At 41.8% G+C, this 22,070-nt stretch overlaps 1 protein-coding gene across 2 annotated transcripts; it reads left to right on the forward strand.

Moving 5' to 3' along the window:
* Nucleotides 1-330: 330 nt before the first annotated feature.
* On the forward strand, nucleotides 331-21,947 carry atp1a3b (ATPase Na+/K+ transporting subunit alpha 3b). Of its 2 annotated transcripts, none has more exons than XM_006802816.3 (23): nucleotides 331-513; nucleotides 658-750; nucleotides 11,157-11,273; nucleotides 12,039-12,098; nucleotides 12,244-12,447; nucleotides 12,657-12,770; nucleotides 13,161-13,295; nucleotides 13,395-13,512; nucleotides 14,146-14,414; nucleotides 14,642-14,840; nucleotides 14,965-15,209; nucleotides 15,308-15,500; nucleotides 17,150-17,325; nucleotides 17,415-17,551; nucleotides 17,647-17,797; nucleotides 18,301-18,469; nucleotides 18,741-18,895; nucleotides 18,987-19,110; nucleotides 19,366-19,511; nucleotides 19,595-19,725; nucleotides 19,877-19,978; nucleotides 20,064-20,155; nucleotides 20,411-21,947. In XM_006802816.3, the coding sequence occupies exons 2-23, from the start codon at nucleotides 745-747 to the stop codon at nucleotides 20,437-20,439; spliced, it is 3,072 nt and encodes a 1,023-aa protein (XP_006802879.1). In that variant the 5' UTR covers nucleotides 331-513; nucleotides 658-744; the 3' UTR covers nucleotides 20,440-21,947. The 2 variants fall into 2 exon arrangements, with proteins under 2 accessions (XP_006802879.1, XP_006802880.1); XM_006802817.3 differs by having other exon boundaries at nucleotides 11,196-11,273.
* The last annotated feature ends 123 nt before the right edge of the window (nucleotides 21,948-22,070 follow it).

Here is a 22,070-nt window from a genome sequence, read left to right on the forward strand (position 1 = left end):
ATGCAATAACCTACTGCACAAAAAAATCCACTATTTTATGGGACATCAATACATTACACGATGAACAAACACAATCACGACAACTAGAATCTAACCTTGTGCGTCCATTTATACAAAATTTCAGCATAGAGACTCGCGATGCTGCTGGCTGCAAGCCTCAGAATTCTGCAGTAAAGCAGAAAGGAGGGGCAGAATTAGCTTTCTATTGGCTGGCTTGTGGAGTAGGATAAATCTAACTGGTCGGCGACACCATCAGCGATGAGGCGCTCAGAATTATCATTGGCCAGCTCTGTCAGCTCTCGATTCACCCATTCGCTTCTTTCACCGGCGGAGTGATGTCGGCAGAAATGGGGAGGGAGATCGCTGTGGCTGGTTAGTTTAGCCGGTCTTTCGCCACAAGTATCAGAGAGCAAAGGGAGGAAGCGGTTCCCCGCGTGATGCTCCGCTTGAGACTGCAGAATTTCATTTGAAAGACGTCCCACAAGGGGAAACTGCAGCCTAACCTCGCCGAAGGTTTGAGAGACAGTTTATTTAAACCAAAGACAATTCTTCTGTCAGACTTAGGCTATAGATAACTTGTCTGACGTCGTTTACCTGTGGTTTTTTTTCACTTATGCAACACAAAACAACTGAGCATATCTTCTTTTGCTTTTCAAGGCAAGGCATTTTGATATAGTTCAACGTGAGGGGCTGACACCTCTCAAGCCGTGCATCACCTGAGAGGAAAAGAGTGACTGCGTCAACATGGGGGTAAGAACCGGCGATTCCAACTTTTTTACTGCGTTGTAGCCCACCTGAAGTGGCCTGAAAAGTGAGAGGTAGCCTAAAGCCTAAAGAAAAGCTGTCAAACCGAGGCGTGATGTCATTTTTGTTGTTATTGGAAATCCCGTTTGTCTGAGTGACATTGACTCTAATGCGGAACTGTGTTTTACGCCGGTCTAGACTGCGACAAATTGATGTAGCCACGAGCTCTTATCTAGTGCAGTGGTGTAAACGAGCTTCTTTTGGACTGTTCACTTTCATTCGACTTGGATCAGTTATTATTTCTGGCTCGTGTGGGCTAATTTGTGCTGGGATTCTCATTAACTGCTGCCCCCGTGATGAAATGTTTAGAAACTAATGCCAAAGTCTTATATCTAAGTACTGTAGGTCTGTGATGTTTCCAGCTTGTCGGTGTGTCAGATGTGTAGGCTCTTTTAAGTCGGATAGGCCTTACTTTGACCATAACCTTGCCAGCCATGATAGGCCTAATCGGTTTATTCTTCCTGTATGCACCTGTGTGTTAGAGGAGCACGTGTTAAGGTTATTCCCCTCCCCATCATTAAGCTGCAGTTTAAAAATAATACTGAGTTTTGCCACATTTTCGGCAGACTTGTATGCACTTTCTTTATGATTAAAGACCGCAGTGCATTATGACCTCCTTCATGCCCTCGCTGCCCACCCCCACCCACCTCCACCTTCCTCCTGCCCTCTGCTGCGTTAAACCCCGCTGGCATTCCCCCTTCTGCGGTCATCTGTTTGCGCGCAAGCGAAGCAACTGTCCGGTGAGGATGGTGAGCACGCCGCGTTCTTACACTGGACGCTATCAGCTGAGGAGTCCATCCTCGGCACCCTCGCTGACCCGTGCGTCATAATGCGGTTACCACGAATAAGCGCTTCACCAGCTTAGGTTATTTCCCCTTTAATTTGTGACATAACAGGGACTCGATAATCGCCAGCAGTGACTACATTTACACACATCACAGATTAAAGAAACGACGACTCCAGCCGGCTACACGAGGAGAATGACAATAATGACAATAAGGTTCGTCAGTGTGACTTTAGAGGGCTCTCTTCTACTGCGCGCATCCATTAAGCTATTAAACGCATTTGAGCTGTTTCCGGGTATATGGATAAACTTATCACTCGTGTAAATTGACCAGTCTGGAGTCTGGTGGAAAAATACAAGGTAAAGCCAAGATGCGGCTGGTGGTGTGAGTTATTGCGCAATTCTGCTCCATCGCCTCGCCACGAAAGAGTAGTAATATTTAACCCCTGTGCACCGACTGAGCGATGCGGTGGCATGACGCTGCAGTAGGAAGACCATGCGGAGCTGAGACATTTCCAGCTCTGCGGAGGCAGTGCAAGCCGGTTTCATTACAGTGAGACCAGCTGATGTTGCCCTGCAAAGCCTGACATTTCTGCGCCAACAGAGAGGTTCAGTGTGTTGGATTCCGGGGAGGTAGAAGAGAGCCTTTGGTCCATGTCAGTGTCTTCTTATAGATGTGGAAGCTAACCCGGCAGCTATAGTGTGCACTGCGTCAAAAGGGATGGGAGTGCAAAAAAAAAAAAATTGCTTACGCATGTGCTGCTGCTGCTGCTGTGTGGAAGTTCACTGAAGCAGTGAGAGAGGGACGTTGAGTGGAAATGGAGTGTCATTTCAGAAGATGTCCTGTCTCCTCGGAGACTGCTGTTATAGAACAGATCAATAAGGAATATGAGCTTCCCTTCTGATGTCTTAAACCATAAAGAAAGTATATGCAAGCCTGCCGAATATGTTTGCGCTTAAGGCGCTGAGGTTACCCTAAATGGAAAAGATGGATAATGGAATAGAGCTGTGTATGGAAAAGTGTCATCACTTGTGCTGATGTACAGCACTGACTTGTCCCTCTTTCCGTCTGAGGATTTCGCACTAGCGCACTGTCCTATAGCACTGCCAGCTGTCCTTTCCCAAGGCCGCAGGGGGCACCGCTTGCGACGTTCCTTCTGCTTCAAACTGGGGGCGGGGCCTCTGGTGTGGAAATTCCCTGTAAAAGGCTCTGATAGGCTGGCACGAGCAGCCACGCAGAAAGGATCCGGTTAACAAGAGAGAATAGAGAAACCAACCGGCACTTTTTGTCAGACACAGAGATATACGTTCTAAATTTGGAGGGCAATCTCTAAGGAAAGAGAATGATGTAACGCACACATAGGTCACCTTCTCATCTTTCTCACTGTCCTTTCTGCATTGATGCAGTTACTGGGGATGAGTCCATGGGAGGGATGTAAAGTGAGATGTCGAGGAAGGGCTGCACACATGCAACATCTGCATCTGTTTATTTTCAAACTCATGACACAAAGGAAGGGAATGTGCCACTGCTGAGAGAACAACGGGTACAGAGAGAAAGGAAAGACAGATTAGTAGTGGTTGGTTTGCAGGAGTAGTGAGAGAAAGAGAGAGGGATTTAGAACGAAGGAGGTGGCATATGTTGAGGGGAGGGGTGGTTGGATGTATATCCTGTTACAGGATAATGACCTGAGGCTCACAATACCGCAGCTCATGTTTCCTCTTTCTGTGCCTGGTCATATTGGTTAACTGGGAGAGCAGAGAGAAATGGGATGAGGAGAGGAAGGATGTACTTGGGTCGAAGCATAATAGGACTTAATAATTTTTGTTTTCATGATTGAACAGTTAGTGTTGAGGTGAAGAGGTAGGGATGTAGGGATCGTCTTTAAACCCCAGTAAGGAAAAAAAGAAATTAAGGTGATTTAGCAGCAGAAAGGATTTATAAGAAAGGTCATAATGGCTGATGGTGATGGGTGTGTCTGTGCTGCTGTTAGTGCAGTGTGGCTGAGGAGAAGCTCCTGATAAAGACAAGTCCCCTCAAAGACTGGATTCATTCATTACCTTATGATATAAAGGCTTTCAAACTGGTACCAGCGAAGTGTGCGCTGCTATAGAAAAGAAGTTGGAAGGTGTAACAGAAAGTAATTCAGGAGTTGGATATGTGTGTCCGCTGCAGAAGCCCAGCCCTCAGTTTGGTGCAGAGTGCTGCACATCCCTCCCCATTGCACCTGCTGCCTGATGCAGATAGGCTGCACTGAACCACGGCTGATGTGTCCTGCACGTTGCAAGAGCCAATAGAAAAGCATAAAAGATCTAATGAAACACAGGTTTATCATAGACCTGTGGCCCAGAGGTCAGTTAAGGTCAGTATGGTGATTCTTTGAAATGGACCTCCACTGCTCGCGTCAAGCCACTTGGATCAATAGATGTCCTTTGTAATCAGAGCAATTTTCTTAGTGAGAGTGCTGCTTGAGGATAGATTTCTGTAGTGCCTCAGCAACAACTCTAGAGTTAGCCTCCTTGCTAGCTTAAAACTAATAAGACTAGACTTGAGCTGCGAGCTTGTGTAATTCTAATAAAATGTAAAGGTCAGTGCTGTCTCCTTTCTACATTACTTTTAAAGCAAAATTACAGTAGACGGACAGAGTGATTGATGTGGCCAACAGTTCTGCAACATTAACGTGCTGATGGTCTCCCATAAAGAGACCGAGTCAGGAGGGTTAGGTTGCCTGACTACGGCAACATGACTAATTCAGGGTGTTGTCGTGGAGATGTGTGTGTCCCTTTGTGAATACACTAAAGGAGAACATGTAACACTGGGCAGCCACAGTGGACAAAGGCTTATCACAGACCCAAAAGAGGTCATTAGCTCTCTGTTTGTTACGATTTAAGCTGCAGCACTCTGCAAGGAAATAAATTTTTTTTCTTTTCTGTAAATTTATCCTGACTGTTAAATTGTGCATTTTCCATTTGTTCCTGCATCTGATAGACTTTACATGAGGGACCCTGCATGTTTTAATGGGATATGTTAATAGGTATTGGGTAGTTTTGCAGTCAGCAGCTGGTGCGTGTAGACGTGAGATCATTAACATCTGCATATCTCAGTGTGACCTCTTGCCTGATAGGGAGCGTTGAGGTGCCCTCTCTCACACTGTGGCATGATGCCATGTTTTCTACCAGCGCCAAGAAAGTAAGATTTACAATAGTAGTGTCATGTAATTAATATATTTTTAGTGCTTATTTTCTGATTATATTGTTTTATGTACTTTAGTAATGAAGGTTTGTAAAGCAAGGCCACTTTTGACTCACAAAGTGCTCAGCCACTCTGAAAAACAGGAAGTTAGTGTAGAGCTATACAAGCATATTAATAAATACGGGAAGCCAGACAGAAAAGAGGAACTTGTAACATATAAGGAGTTGTTGAAACTATGTGTGACGTGTAAAGTACCAAAATAACACCTATATGTGAGACATTCTTATGTCATTCTAATGTTAGAGATCCTACAACTGGCGTTGGGCTGTGCAGGGCTCTCTCTCTTCTGGAAGATGATTGAATAAAGAATTAAATATAAAATGTTTTGACCACTCTGAGTCGGATTTTCTCTGTTCTATTATGGGGATCAAAGAATCGGGTTTTAATACTAGTCTAAATCAGGCAACATTCACTCTCAGGCCAAGACACACAGACAGTAGTAATAAAGTCCTTAACAGTGCCCAGCATTATGCAGGCCATTGTACAGAACTATAGTTACACAGTTACACACAAACTGTCTCTGTGGGTTGAACAGATGCACATAATGAGGGACAGGCAGATGGACACAAGGCAGCAGAGTGGAGGGGGGGGGTTATAACGCTGAGATAAAGCTGAGATTTTCAGTTCGACTTATCAGTGATTGTTTCTTGCTTTTGTTTATTTTTAGTTTTCGGAGCCACCCCAAAGTGGATGATTTAAGAGCTGTACAGAGTTAATCTTTCTTTGTGTGTTTATGTTTCTGAGATTAAGATTTTGTTTCAGTATTCAGCCACAGTCTTCTTCTTATTATTATTATTTATTATTATCATACATACATAGCATTTCATTTCCTCCAGTATTAAAGGAATGTCAGTAGGGACCGGTCTGTTTCCTTCAGAAGGGTTTTCCCTTTCTTCTTTTTCAAGTCTGGTATCTGCAGTCTCTCCCTATTGATGTCTCTTCACTTTGTTAAACAGAAAGATAAGAAAACTCCACATCACTCTCAGGGCTGATACAGAGAGGCAAGAGCTCTTTGGTGGTCTCCTTTTCAAATACTAATCGTCAGTTAACAGTGACAATTTAATTATTTCCTTACCCAGTGCTGTTATAAAGACGTTCACCAAACGATTGCTACAGTGATACAATGACAAAAATTCATTTATGCCCGAGAATGGTGTAGAAAGGAGAGTGAGAGAGACAAAGAGAAGGAGAAACACGGTGGGTTAATCCAGTGTAGTAATCAGACTAAATAATCCCAACAGCCATGGGTCGCTACCCTGAGCCCCCTACTGTGGGCCCGAGCCCTTCCATCCTACTGCAAGAAACAGCAGATGGCCCAATGACCTTGCAAGGTGTCACACACGAGCACACACGTATGCATTCAGCACCATAGGGTGTATACACGAGTCACAGGGACACACACACACTTACTGAAACAGTGTTAAGATTTTATGTGGTGAACACTTTTATTAGTTTTTACATTTTATCTAGTAAAATTCAATGTTTTTAACTTTAAAATGCTTTCATTGGATCATTTTGGGTTAGAAGAGCAGCTTGTGGACATTCACAGTAAATACGTGCTTTAAAAATTTAAGCATGACAAATTTTAAGCTCTCACAACTTTTAATTCGTTGGTCTATGTGTGTGAAACAGTCGGCTTAGAGGCTTTGCTGACTCCACTCAATGCAACCTTTAAACAAAACGTATGCATCCAGTCATACAAGAGTGACTTTACTTTAAACTTTACTTCTTTTTACCACTCAGTAGTCATGTTAGAAGCACTCAGTAACACCATCATGTAGTGCAGAGGACATGACGTTATCACTGAATGAGTCAGGTCTGCGTAAAAAGAAGAAGGCTAGCCTCATATGTAGGTATGACAGATTTTGTGGTCATTGGAAAAGAAGAAAACTTTAAGAAAAAAATGTTGGGCGTAGATGTATTTCTTCCATCTACAAACCACTTCCTCATGTGAGTCGCACGTAAAAAGAAACAACACTCTTGTGTTTGTGCGTTCATAAGCACCGGTTTCTGTTCTGCCTTAGGGCAGGGAAAGAGGAAGGAAACTTACTTCCCAGCTCCAGTCAAACCCGCTATCAGTTCTCATGCCTCAACTTGTCGTGCTAAACAGACTTGGCATAATAAATTGTCTCGCAGGTGCCACTCCTAAACACAACATGACACTTCCTGCATTTTTGTCATTCGAGGTAGAAAGTATGCCGTTAGCTGACACAACCATCTCTTTCATTCTCAGGCCTCGCTGACTTTTAGTTTCTTATCTTTTGTGTATTATCACATTACCGTACAGTGACTGGGTCTCTGTTTTATTCACTCTACATCTCCCTCACTCTCTCTGCCGCAATGCGTGTAGATGCTGCACATACGGAGTGTAGCCAATACAATGACTCACCTCTGCTCACACAGACACAGACACATACTTATTCCTTAAATCGATCGCCTGTGAGCGTTATACAGCAGTGACTACAGTGTCCAGTTACAGGTGCATCAATTATTGCTCATCCTGGATTACATCGGGGGATCCGAGGAGTACCAGGCCACCGCTGAGATTCACCATGTCAATGGCCATGCCGGTCTCCATGGTTACTTGCCCTCCAAACACGCTTGCTCATCAGTGTTGTTTACATGAGGGCAAATCGTTTAGTTTGGTCAAGACTCAAACGCACATGCAGATGCAGGGGGAAAAGATGGATATTGATATTTGAAACACACTTTGATCAATCAGGATATCACCAGATCTGAGTGACTGCATTCCGTTATCCACAGAGGAGCATGGAATTTCTCCATTTCCTGATGATGCCAAAGATATGTCTGTCCATCACTCTGTTTGCTTGTGATATTGTGAAGGAGCGAGTGTCTGTAATTCCAGCCACGGGTCTCCGTTTCCTTCCTCAGGACAGTGGAGGCTCATTGAATTACCCCGAGCTGGGTGATACAGCTGGACAGAAAAACACAGGCAGCACGTGTTCTTCCTGCATGGCATATTTTCTTCTTCTTCGAGCACCTGATTTAACAGCTAATGTCAAGAGAGATATAAAGATCTAAAAATATATATCAGCTGACAGTGATGTCCTTTTTAAATCAATTTTTGTTTTGTTTTTGCAAAATAACTCAAGAAGAACTATTGCAAATCAAGTGCAGTTAAGCCATCTTGCAACGTGTTTAAAGGCTGAACCCTTTGTCACAATTGATTGAGTGCCAAGCGCACACAAAGCTAAAACACTTAATATTCTGTAAATAAGGCGAAACAAAGGATAAGCTTCCAAGATATCACTTCCTATGTGACTCATGCTGCTAACAACTCATTCATATCCTGCAAATGAACGTTCACATAAGGGCACACTCAGACACCCAAAGTGAGAATATAATCAATTAGCATTTGAGGACACATTCAAAAAGATACACATAGCATAAGTGCAGTTGTGCAATCTATTAGAGTGGGGTCACTAAGGGTCAAACACTGATATGGAGCCAGCAGACAGACTGCTGGTCAATATCTAATTAGAAGCATGAGAGAAGGGTGACAGCAGCTCCTCTCGTGCTTTCACTCACTCGCTGATCCTTTCTCCACCTCGCTGTATCACCTCCCACTGCTGTCTCCTTTTCCGTGTGCCCAATCCTGTCTGTCATCCATGTCTCTGTCTTTACTTTTCACCACATTTCTCTCTTTGTTTGAGGCTCGTCTCTCCCTCCCCTGCCAGCCACCGTTATTGTCTGTCTGCTGTGTGTGCGACATAAAGAGAAAGAACTCTGTCTTCGTATTTATATCATCGGTTTAATCATGCAAATTCACAGGAGAGCAGGTGCACTGCTGAGCTAACAATGCTCCCTAAATGTGTATTTGCTGTGTTCAGTCACTCTCTGTGGAAAAAATTATCTACAACAGCAATAAAAAGTCTGACAGATGATTCACAAGCACCCATCAGTCTGTTGTCTTTGGAACTATGGTGCTAAATTACACTTGAATAGAAGGCAAATCTGTAACTTTCCATGTTATTCAACACCTCTGATCTCTGATCAGAGATATTTAACTGTTATTCAGTCTGAACAGGCACGTTCACATGTGTGTGTACACATGTATGAGCAAGCACTTCCTCTTTGTCATTTTCAGAGATGCGACACACGAGCACACACATGCCCAGGGTCTGTCTCAGAGGGGATGAGCAGCAGTACTTTTCCACTGCATCAGTCTCTGCTCCCTTACCCTCTGTCTCACCAGGCCTGCCCGGTCTTGCTGCAACAAGAGATTTGTTCACCTGTTCTTTTGTTGCAGAACTGTATGTGTGTCTCTTTGCATATATGTGTGTGTGTGTGTGTGTGTTTGCTTGTAGTCCAGTCAAACAGCTACCTCGCTCTGACAGCCTACTCTCCGCTTGACATGCTTGAACGAGTGGTTTTATTGTTTGCTTTGAATTCAGAAGTGGTCGTTGAGAGCAGCACTCCCTCAATTGGTCGGCAATTTTCCCAAGACGTCTTGCGTGTGTTGCTTCGTGAATGCTTTTTTTTTCAGTTATGAACACAACCAGAAAGGCAGGTCTTAAGTAACAATTGCATACAGACTAAATACGCAGAGACATGATTTCACAAGACTTTTGCACAAGAGCAGTACAATTACAGCTCAAGCGGAAAATTCACTGGCAGGCTGATCTTTATTACGCACGTTGGTGTAACTGCAGGGGTGTATGTTTTGGTGCGGTCTGGGTGTGGGAGTTTCCATGTCAACATGTGCGGAGGACTCGGGATCTCGTTTCATACCCCCTCCCAGGTGCTTTTGTAAATGTGTCCGTTTGATTTGGATAAAGGGCCAACTTGTTTTAAACGAATTATGTTCGAGGTCAGATAAGCAGTTCATATCCAATTTACAATATCAGATTTAAATAAAGTGATCAAGCAGGAGCAATCAACCCGGCTATACCACTAGAGGGTGTATTTTTCCCTGTGAATAACAGCACACATTCAGCACTTCATCATATTTAAGTTACAAGTTAACCTTTCACCTAGTTTTTTTATCGTTTGACACACTCTCTATAATCTTAAATTAAAATGACTGCTGTTATTGATTTATTAGTCAATAGGTATTGACTTTTCTGTTTGACTTGTGGGGATTTAAGTTTGCAATCCCCTGCGTGGAATCAATACTGTATATTTCACTAAAATGATGTTTCACCAAGCTCAACTCCCCCGATGACCAGGTTGGGTCAGTGAGCGAACCCACTTGCATCTCCTGGGAGGAATTCTTGTCACTCCATGTCACCTCTGACCTTTGATGAAGCAGATTTGTATGGATGAGGCTCATCAAAGGTCAGACTACTCTCCTTCCAGACAACAGGCTAGAATTACAGCTATAGACTAAGGATCAGAAAATGCAATGATGGAGGAAATGAGGTTATAAATAGCTCACTTATGTGTAGTTAAACAAAGTGAGCCATCTTCTAAGGGGAGTTTTACAGTAACTGGAATAATAGGTTTGATGTAAAGCAGGCAGAGGAGAGTAAAGACAGCTGATGTGTCTGTGTCTGCATGTTTGCGTATACACGCAGTTTAATTATTCTTGACATCAAAGTGGCTCTGATGATTTTGTATTGTAGTGCATGCAAGAGTCTGGTAAGAAACGCTTTGATGAGTCTGCAAACTCAATTTTCCTGTTTGCTGTCTCTTTCTTATGTCGTTAATGCTCACTGCTGGAGAAGTAAATGAAAAGGAGCAAAAGTGATTTGTTAAAACCTCAAGGTTAAACCATTTGCACTCGATTACGTTTTGATGTGTCCATCAGGATCTTGTGGTCATTGAAGTGAGCATTATTTGATCAATGGAGATCAAATGGGTAGATCGGGCTGCAGACACTTGCTTTGATGTGTTGATAATTCACTCCTAACCCAGTTTTATATTTGGTTGAGCAAAACCAAGCCACCCGGGTAATATGTTTTCAATTCTTTAACAATGCTTATAATAATAGGTTTTTATATTCATGGGGTTTTTTTTTTTTAGCTAACATCATCCTCAGAAACTAAAAATACATTCCATTATTATACTACTACTACCTCTCAAGGCCACTTCACAAGGATACAACGTTATTAGCTGTGTGATGAAACAAATCTCATCAAGGCCAGTTCAGCAGTGCCCACTGCCTTTAATTCAGTCAGTGGCTGATTAATACTCTTAAGAAGGCAGCTCTCGCATCAGTTTACAAATGTTTTAATATTTTACAGAGCAGTGTAGTTTTTAATGGCTGCAATGAACATAACAAACCAAGAGGACAAGGGCTGCTCTCTCCATTATCTAGTCCACAGGCATGTATAAAACATGTGTGTATGTCTGTAGTATGGGAAGTCAGACAGTTACCGCGTTGCCACCACACAGGACAAAGATGACCGATCCCCCAAGAAGAAGAAGGGGGCAACCAAGGACATGGATGACCTGAAGAAGGAAGTACCCATTGTAAGTAAACGCTTCCTTTTTTTTCTAAGAATAGTTGTGTAGTAGTAACTGAGTTTTGCTATAATGTGTGTTAGAGGTTACAAAGTTTTACTGCACTCTGTTTCCATCTTGATGGATTTAATTGTCACTGTTGAGTGGATCCATACAAAGGTCTGGTCATGGGCAAAGTTTTGGGTCAGTTCATTTTTGTTCCTGTCAGTCAAAGGATGATTGATCGCTCGTGTACAGTTTTCTTAGTATTTCAATATTTTTAAGAAAATATTGTGAAAACAATTTTTTTAACATCCTTAAAACGATCCAAGGATGTGTTTTTGAAGAAATCTTCTTTCAGAATGGAATTAATGGAAGGAAACTGGCAGCATTTTTTCGGACAGAGAAGAAATTATTTTCCCATACACGCAAAAGTTTTTGTATTTTTTGCTGGTAAGATGGGGGGACTTATTATCAGGAAGTCGTCAGTTTCGTCCCACTTTTCAGCCCAAGAAACAGACACCATGGTCGCCATACCTGGCTGCCGTTACCACATACTCTTACCCCTCAGGTGAACTGCATGGAGTTGATTTCTGAATTTCCTTCTGTAAAATAAAACGATTGATTTTTTTTTTTTTAATCAAAATTGCCTCCATGAATTAATTTAAGCTGGAGTTTTTCCCACAAAATATCTCTGCATGCAACTAAAAATACAAATAAAATTGTGAACTACAAGAAATTCTAATCTACATTGTTTTTATTTTTCTGTTTGTTGGGTTTTTTTTTTAATAACAGACGGAACACAAAATGTCCGTAGAGGAAGTATGCAGGAAATTCCAGACTGACCTTGTCCAGGTAAGCTGACAACGCATTTTCCCAGTTTGCCACCAGGTGGCAGTGATGTACTTTTCATGGTTAGAGTTTGTGACAAAGAAATGCTCAGTGCAGACCTGTCTTTTTCTTCTCACTCCACATTCCGCTTCCTCTCGGTTCGCTGCAGGGACTGACCAATGCCAAGGCCGCAGAGTTTCTGCTCAGGGATGGTCCCAATGCTCTCACCCCGCCTCCCACCACCCCAGAATGGGTCAAGTTCTGTCGCCAGCTGTTCGGTGGATTCTCCATCCTGCTGTGGACCGGCGCCATCCTCTGCTTTCTAGCCTACGCTATCCAGGCAGCTACTGAGGACGAGCCTGCAGGGGACAACGTGAGCAACCCACACATTCACAATTAGTCACACAGGTTTAGCCCAAACATATTCATCTGTGGCCTATTTGCACCTCATTAACATACCTGTCACACCTAAGACTCTTGGGTATTAACATAAATAACACCTCAGTAAATATTTTACACATACTGCACTCGGTGGCTTCAAACCACCCCCACTAACATATTTCTAATTTTCTCTCCTTTCAGTTGTACCTCGGTATTGTGCTCACAGCTGTCGTAGTCATCACCGGTTGCTTCTCATACTTTCAAGAGGCTAAGAGCTCTAAAATCATGGAGTCTTTCAAGAACATGGTACCTCAGGTAAATAGGTGCTTGATCCCGTACACACAGTATGAAGTCATCTATGCTGTAAGGACAGCAGAAGGCGTACAAGACATCCTTGTTGCCACTACTCATATAGCTTTTACTTGAAGAAACCTCCTGCCTCCATTCTACAGTAACATTTAACATGTCAGTCAAGGCCTGTGTGAAATTATCCTCCCACTGCTTCTCCCCTCACACTCCTTTACCTCTCTACTTACCACTCTGATTTAGAATAAAAACTGTATACACAAAAAGAAGTTGCACAGCAGGTGCTTGCCAGTGTTTTGATTATAAATTAATTACTTACAGTATGTAAGTCAAACATGTCTACATGGAGTTCTCTAAATGTAATTCTGGCATCATGAATGACATTTTCCTCTCCTGCAGCAAGCACTGGTGATCCGTGAGGGTGAGAAGGTGCAGATCAATGCTGAGGAAGTGGTGGCCGGAGATCTGATTGAAGTGAAGGGTGGAGACAGGATCCCTGCTGACATCAGGGTGACTTCAGCTCACGGCTGCAAGGTAAAAACACACACACACACAGTCACATGCATAGATTTATATTTTTGTTTCTTGTTATATGTAATAAAAAAAACTTTAACATTTTCTTTTGCCCAACAGGTAGATAACTCTTCCCTTACAGGAGAATCAGAGCCTCAGAGCAGGTCACCTGACTGTACCCATGACAACCCCCTGGAGACCCGAAACGTTGCTTTCTTCTCCACCAACTGTGTTGAAGGTATTGTCACCATGGCAATAACACTGCATGCTATTGTTACCTTGCAGGACTGTGGTTGAATAAAAGCCCTCAGTTTGAACAAAGCGATAAAGTTTACAGTTAAAGGGGCAGTTCACCCCAGAAACTTTCTGGGCTTTGAGGCTGTTTGGCAAGTTGATCAACTTTGGAGACTAAGTCTGTATAAACTGGAACATACTAATGTACTAGAACTAGATGAAGCAACAAACAAATAGAACACAGCCATAGTGATTTTTTTTCTAGAAATCATGACACACTAACTAGAAAAAACTCCAGAAACCCATAAACATTGTGAATCATTTCCTTTAAGAACAATTTTCTTCAGCTTGAAATATCAGACATGCAGCAAAGGGCCACGGGTCTGACTCCAACCCAGCGCTCTGTCCATGTGGCATGTCTGTATGGTTGCCTGCTTAACTACTCAGCTAAACTGGCGCCCCCTTACACACAATATTGTCACTGCGCTCTTTTTTTTTTTATGTCTAACTCAGTTGTCAGGTTGTGATTTTAGAAATGTGTTTTTAAATAAAATTTAAAAAAAATCACCTTCTAATGCAACAAAGTTGTTGCACCTGTAAGATTGTATTTTTGATTTTGTTTTTTGATCCACACCAGGCACAGCGCGTGGCATTGTTATTTGCACTGGAGACCGCACAGTCATGGGCCGCATTGCTACTCTGACGTCCGGCCTGGAAACCGGCAAAACACCCATTGCCGTTGAGATCGAGCACTTTATCCACATTATCACAGGAGTGGCTGTCTTCTTGGGCGTCACCTTTTTCATCTTGGCCATCATTTTGGGTTACACCTGGCTGGAGGCCGTCATCTTCCTCATTGGCATCATTGTGGCTAACGTGCCTGAAGGGCTGCTGGCTACTGTAACTGTAAGCAGGCAAACATTTGCTTTATTTTTGTATTTTTTTGGCACATATTTCAGTGATTTCCTTTGCCTGATTCTTTTTCATGCCTTTTCACTGGTCTTTTTGGAGATTCTATAGAAATAAACACAAACCTTCTCATTTAGTGTGTTTAATATTGTGGTAGTGTATAATTAGATTACTCCTTTTAGAATCGAGGAAACGGATCAGTTGACAATTTGAACTCTGTGCAGGTATGTCTGACTCTGACTGCCAAGCGTATGGCTAAGAAGAACTGCCTGGTGAAAAACTTGGAAGCTGTTGAAACTCTGGGCTCCACCTCCACCATCTGCTCTGACAAGACAGGCACCCTGACCCAGAACAGGATGACTGTGGCCCACATGTGGTTTGACAACCAGATCCATGAGGCTGACACCACAGAGGACCAGTCGGGTAAGTGAAGGGAGCGCATACGGGCAACACTGATGGCTCAAATATTTTTATAGTGTAAAAGAATTAAATGATGACTAAAAAAGTACAACATTTATTAATTCTCACTCTTACATTCCTTCTGCAGGTGCTGCATTTGACAAGAGCTCTGTGACATGGCTGTCTCTTTCTCGTGTTGCTGCTCTGTGTAACCGCGCACAGTTCAAAGCTGGACAAGACTCAGTGTCCATCCTGAAGCGTGACGTGGCTGGTGATGCCTCAGAGTCAGCTCTGCTGAAGTGTATCGAGCTGTCATGCGGTTCAGTCAGAATGATGAGGGATAAGAACAAGAAGGTGGCTGAGATTCCCTTTAACTCCACCAACAAATACCAAGTGAGTAAAGGGTCAATATGGGTGAACGCATATGTTATACACTGAGTAATACATCAGATGGTCTCATTTTAATGCTTATCTCTGTTCTCCTCCCCTAGCTTTCTGTTCATGAAACAGAAGATCCAAATGACAACCGCTACTTGCTGGTGATGAAGGGAGCCCCTGAGAGGATCCTGGATCGTTGTTCCACCATCATGCTGCAGGGCAAGGAGCAGCCTATGGATGAGGAGATGAAGGAAGCTTTCCAGAATGCTTACATGGAGCTGGGAGGACTGGGAGAGAGAGTACTGGGTAAGGTCGAAAGAGGTGAAGGTGGATACTGAGGAAAAGATTTGACAGTGTGGCCATCGGGTTCAAAATCCCAAAATACACATTGTATTTAATAACAATTTATTTGAAAATGTAGCTCAGTTAAAAGTATTATTTTAGTCATCTCTTAATAGCCTATCTGATGCAGTGTATATTCTTCTGGGCAAATGATTGAGTGTTTACTTTATTATAAATGTGGTTTCCATTCATGATCATAGATAAAACAATAAAAAGTCCAAACTTTCTTCATGCCAGGCTGCAGATGTTCCATCCATCCACTGTTATTCATTTATTTATTACATCCATTTAACTGGTTTCAAAGAAGAAAATGTTAATGTTAGTATTCAGCTTAATTGTGATTATGGTTTTCACTATAATCGAGCAAGTCCTGTATCTGTGGACGCATCCATCCTGTGCTGTCTTCTGAAGGTCATGTTAACGTCCACTTTCCAGGTTTTGAATTCATTGTCAAACTGGTTTTTAAAAGACTGATCAAATCCAAATTGGACATTAATATATTTTTACTACACATCTGTACTGTTTTTATTTGTTTAATCAGCATCAGCCGCAGAGAGTTTCTTCCTGAGGGTCCTTAACACACTCAATCCAACACGTAAACACAAAACAAGGTTCTCCTCTTGCAGACAGCATTGAGTTTCATGTAGACACATCCTTACAAGATACTTTTACTTTAGTTCCAAGAATAGGGTTATAAGAAACGACACTTTAGAACTAAACAGCACACATCCGCTGTCTTCATTATCCAAACTATTTTAATTACAATTCTTACTAATCTTGATACACACTGTTTTATATTTGACTCGTTCTTTAGGAGCTTAATTTAACATAAACTGGTTGGAACTTCCACCCAATCTTTGCCTGTGAATGACTGTTTTCTGTATATTACCTGTTTTAGCTTTTGGCATTGTAAAGTTATTTTCTGTTGCAAATCATTTTTCATAAGTATGTTCATTAAATGTGAAAACAGTCTTCAATTTAATTAGCAATTACCCATCCTAGATTACCATTCATATCACTGACATGATTTCTGTAAGCACGTCGTGAAGATTTATTTTTAATTTGTTGAAACTTTTTTTTATTTATTTTACAATAATTGCAATAATCCACCTGTGATAGAACCACTGCATTTAGAACCTGTTTTATAACCTCTGGTTTCATTCAAACCTCTTCTCACCACCCCCACCTATTCTACTTACAATGTTATTAATGTTGTAAGTTAATTTCTAACATACTGTTAAACCTAATAGTTTTGTCTCTTACACATTTTCAATAGGAAAATGTAAATCACGCGTGATGTAATGAAGGTTTTAGACTTTTAGAAGCTCGAAAAGCCCTATTTGAAATAAGGAAATTAACTCTGACAAACCTTAAAATAGCTAATTCAGCATCGCACACAAGAATTGTTTTTTAGAATTATAATACTGCTCTCTTGGTTTTCACTAATTTATAAGACTTTAACATAATTTTTTTAAAATTATGATCTGTTGAATTGTTGAAACAAAACACTTTACGGCTATAACTGTAGGAAGGAGTGTAGTGGAATTTATTTAAAAAGTAGAGAAAGCCAATTAAATAAACAGCATTAAATCACACATTTCCCCTCGCTCCAGGTTTCTGCCACCTGCTGCTGCCAGAGGATCAGTATCCCAAGGGCTTTGCCTTTGACACAGATGATGTTAACTTCCAGACAGATAATCTCTGCTTCGTTGGCCTCATGTCCATGATCGACCCTCCCCGTGCCGCCGTGCCTGATGCTGTTGGCAAATGCCGATCCGCTGGTATCAAGGTAAGCTGTTTAGATTCGACACAAACTTCTTTGATCTTTAAGTTTAGTCTATTGTTGCCAATAAGAAGTCATTTTTGTTGTTCACGTAGGTCATTATGGTTACCGGTGATCACCCGATCACAGCCAAGGCTATTGCCAAGGGAGTGGGCATCATCTCAGAGGGCAACGAGACAGTGGAGGACATCGCAGCTCGTCTCAACATACCTGTCAGCCAGGTCAATCCCAGGTAAGGAACGTTTACAGAAAAACACACACCGAACAAGCAGCAAGTCTCACAAAGTGAAAGCAAATTTGTTCTAACATTTTAACGTCTGTGTTTAGAGACGCCAAGGCCTGTGTGATTCATGGCTCAGACCTCAAGGATCTGTCTCAGGATCAAATGGATGACATCCTGAGGAATCACACGGAGATTGTGTTTGCCAGGACTTCACCACAGCAGAAGCTGATCATTGTAGAAGGATGCCAGCGACTGGTTGGAACATTTTTAATATACTAGCTTGAAAAGAAGCTACAGGTTTTCTTTTTGGAAATGTACTGGCTTAATTCCAGGGACTGGATTTTGAGGTGTCAATATACTTTTGGAACAGCAGGTGGCACTATTTGACCACTGGATGAAGAGCTTGCTTTTACACAGGAAGATAGATTGTATTAAAAATAACAGAAGGCCACGTTTTTTCGTTTTTAATGCAAAAAATAGAAAAAAAATAGAAAAATAATGTTTAAAAGAAGCTTTAAAATGAAATGTAAAATAAAGTGGTAACAATCGAAATATAAGCACATACAATATTATATTTTTATGTATTAATGTATATTTAATTTATTACATTTATTTAATAATCTTGGATACTAATAATTTCAATAAACTATCTTAAATTCAATAAAACTTTGCTAAATAATAATGACAACATGTAACAAAAACAGCTTTTTTATTCGCTTTAATTAATGTCGTTCTCATTCTTCTTTCATTTGTCCTAGGGTGCTATTGTAGCTGTGACAGGTGATGGTGTGAATGACTCACCTGCACTGAAAAAGGCTGATATTGGTGTTGCCATGGGAATCTCAGGCTCCGATGTGTCCAAGCAGGCTGCAGACATGATCTTGTTGGATGACAACTTTGCTTCTATTGTCACTGGAGTGGAAGAAGGTGAGACGACCCAGAGGACAGCACTGAAAGACTAAGAACGCTTAAATCAATAAAAGGTTTCATAATGAGAATCTGAGAAAGGACGTAGGAGGAAGATAGAAATGTCACTTTAGAAAGAAAAGGGATGCTAATAGTTGTTGTTTTTTTCCAATAAAAAATGTCTTACATGAAAGAAGTTCCTGATCATCCACTTGCATTTGAGATGTCAGAGTTGGACAGTATGTGACATGAACTGTCTGCTGTTTCTTTTTCTTTTTTTTTTACCCTCTAGGTCGTTTGATCTTTGATAATCTTAAGAAGTCCATTGCCTACACCTTGACCAGCAACATCCCAGAGATCACCCCCTTCCTATTTTTTATCATAGTCAACATCCCATTGCCACTGGGAACCATCACAATCCTGTGTATTGACCTGGGAACTGACATGGTAAAGAACTTAAAAAGACTCTTTGTTTAGTATGATGAATGCAGCGTTATGCTCACACACAGCTCATACTGTCTTCTTCTTCTTCTCTCAGGTTCCAGCCATCTCTCTGGCTTATGAAGCAGCTGAGAGCGACATCATGAAGCGCCAGCCTAGGAACCCATCCAGGGACAAGCTGGTGAATGAGAGGCTTATCAGCATTGCCTATGGACAAATTGGTGGGTGAACTGAAGATTGTGACTGTTGATCCAGGCTCTGAATTGTCTTTGATGCGGATTGAAGTTAGATCTGAGTTGCCTAGAAGTCATTTTGTTGTAAAATCACTTCATCCCCCTCTTTTTTTGGTTCACAAAAAACAATAGTTGGATTATCTTTGGAGCTGTCCTCGGTGTTTAGGGGGGAAACTCGATTTTGGAAATCAGAAAACTTAAAAATTGGTAACTCAATCTCGATGTGTGTACATGTTTCTTAAGGTATGATCCAGGCTCTGGGAGGATTCTTCTCCTACTTTGTCATCTTGGCTGAAAATGGTTTCCTGCCCTCTCAGCTAGTAGGCATCCGACTTAACTGGGACGACCGCAGTTTAAATGACCTGGAAGACAGCTATGGCCAGCAATGGGTAAGTGTGTAGTATGTGCAAATTTTGTGTTTTTACATTTTGCTACTACATCTTACTATTGTGGTTCTTTCCTGCCTTCACAGACATATGAACAGAGGAAGATCGTGGAGTTTACATGTCACACAGCCTTCTTCGTCAGTATTGTGGTAGTGCAGTGGGCTGATCTCATCATTTGCAAGACCAGGCGCAACTCTGTCTTCCAGCAGGGCATGAAGTAAGTAAAAGAGCTATTCACTGCACTATAATTGTCTTTTCTGCCAATCTTATCAGTATAGAAAAAAAATCAAGATTATACTAATAGATATGTATGCATGTATCTATGTAGATATGTTTTTGGCTTTAATATGTGGCGCTTCTAAACACAGGAACAAGATCTTGATCTTTGGCCTGTTTGAAGAAACAGCCCTGGCTGCCTTCCTGTCCTACTGCCCAGGCATGGATGTGGCACTCAGGATGTATCCTCTAAAGTGAGTTTCAGCAACACAAAGATAAATACATTGAAAGATCAAGTTGTCTGGTTACTTGATTGCAGTTCTCTCGTTCTCTCCACAGGCCTACCTGGTGGTTTTGTGCATTTCCTTATAGTTTTCTCATCTTTGTTTACGATGAAGCTCGAAAACTCATCCTTCGCCGGAACCCTGGAGGTGAGCGAAGTTTGTTTTGTTTTTTTTAATTTAAGTGGGCGTTTCTTTAAAGGTCTTTGGTTCATCAGGCCTAAGATGAGAGTAGTTTAACTTTTTTTCTGTAGATTATAAACAAAAACAGAAATTTATTAATTATTAAGCAGCAGTAACGCAAAGCTAACTGGTGACAGTAGGGTTTAAATATCAAAATAATTTCCCAAGTTACTAAAAGCACTGTTTATTTACTGTGTTTTTTCTCTACTATTTCTGCTCCAGGTTGGGTGGAAAAGGAGACGTACTATTGATCGTTGGAGCACTTTCGCTCAAGCCCCTCACATCTTCCACTTGTTTCTTCCCCCGGTCATTCCATCCTCGGCAAAACACATCTCCAGATGTCCCGCCCCCTTAAAGACAAAAAGCGCTTTGAAGCAATTTTCATCACAACTGCCCCAAAGATTAAAAACAGCAAAAGCACCTTTACAACTTTCTACATCGACCTGCCCTCTTTCTCCCCACCTCCTATGATACTCTTTGCATGTGTTCTCTCACAGCTGTGTACATAAACCAATATATCTACCAAACGGCAGCTGCATATTGTGTATGTAGATCTGAATGAGCTAATGATACAAAGGGAGTGTCTATGCTCTGCAAAAAAAAGGGCCATCCAGCTCCTTCTCCTCCCTGTTCTTCTCCTCTTCACCAACATCGTCTTTCTGTACAACTTTGTCCCCTCTTTCACCTCCTCGCCAACCCTTTGCTTGTCCTCCAATCACACACAGATATACACGTCACACAGTGAGATCCCATCACCGGCACTACTTCGACTGCCACCTTTCGCCTCCGCCTCCTGTCTGTGGAGGACCATTGGAGTGGTCATTTTCCTGGCATTCTCACCGCGTCCATTTTCCTCCTCTTCTGTTCCTTAATGTCCAATGTTGGTTGTTTGTTTTTTAATATGTGGGGTAGGGGGGCATTTTTGATGATTTTAGTTGTTTTGCTTTTTTTTATTTCAAAGTTGGGAGGGGAGGTGTGTGAAAACGACTTATCCTCATTTAGGCGCACTGAAGCACACCACACGGCGTCCCGTCCACCGCCCCTCCCTCTCTGTATCTCACACCCCTCCCCTCCCTTCCCTCCTGCCCCGTTTGTCTCCGTTCGTGTGCACTGTGTGAACCATTGTCCTCGTTAATAACTATTACAGTACACCTCCCTCCCCCCCAAGTTGGTAAATACAACTCAATCTTTCTGTGTGTTCTAGGAAATCTATATAATTCTATACTGAATTTAAATGAAACAATAAAGGAAAAAAATGTTGAACATCAGCTCCAGAAAGACATTCATGACGACGATCAACAAAATTGGTGAGGTAGGAAAAAAAAAAAGTGAGAGACACTGTATCTGTCTCTCTTTTTGTATTTGATTTGGTTTCAGTTACTTTTGCTGGTTTCTCAGGAGGCTATTCGAACATGTAACAGCAAAGCAGGGCTTTATGGTAATTAAGTTGTGTTTTTACCAAAAGACAGAAGTCGCCAACCAAGACTTTGTGGTTCCTGTCACTGCAGGCGTGCTGGTATGATGTGGTGAAGTGTGCTGTGGAGTGGTGAGTGGAGATGATAAGCCCATGTGCCCGGGTCTGTGTGCATGTATGTGTTGGAGACCAGTGAAGGGCCAGCGGCCTCGGGCTGGGTCCGTCTTAGGTGGCTGAATGGGTTGAAAGTTGAGAATTAAAAAATAAATAAATACACAACTAGTAGAACATGTGTGTCAAATAAATGAAACCAACACCAATAAAACATCTAGACATTTAATACAACCTAGATCTCTCTGCGTGTCTTTGTCTGATTTACTTTTTGTACCACAGAAAACTTTACTTTTGTTTAGTTGCTCATATTTTCTCTTATTTTATATTTTTGGCTGAAATGAGTGCCACTCATCA

The sequence above is a fragment of the Neolamprologus brichardi genome, chromosome 11 (genome assembly GCF_056152115.1).
Source record: "Neolamprologus brichardi isolate AB-2024 chromosome 11, ASM5615211v1, whole genome shotgun sequence".
NCBI classification, from domain to species: Eukaryota; Metazoa; Chordata; class Actinopteri; order Cichliformes; family Cichlidae; genus Neolamprologus; species Neolamprologus brichardi.

Coding starts and splice junctions, on each gene's coding strand:
- atp1a3b (XM_006802816.3), top strand. Junction 17,326..17,414: donor GCCGATCCGCTGGTATCAAG/GTAAGCTGTTTA, acceptor TTGTTCACGTAG/GTCATTATGGTTACCGGTGA. Junction 19,512..19,594: donor ACAGCTATGGCCAGCAATGG/GTAAGTGTGTAG, acceptor CTGCCTTCACAG/ACATATGAACAGAGGAAGAT.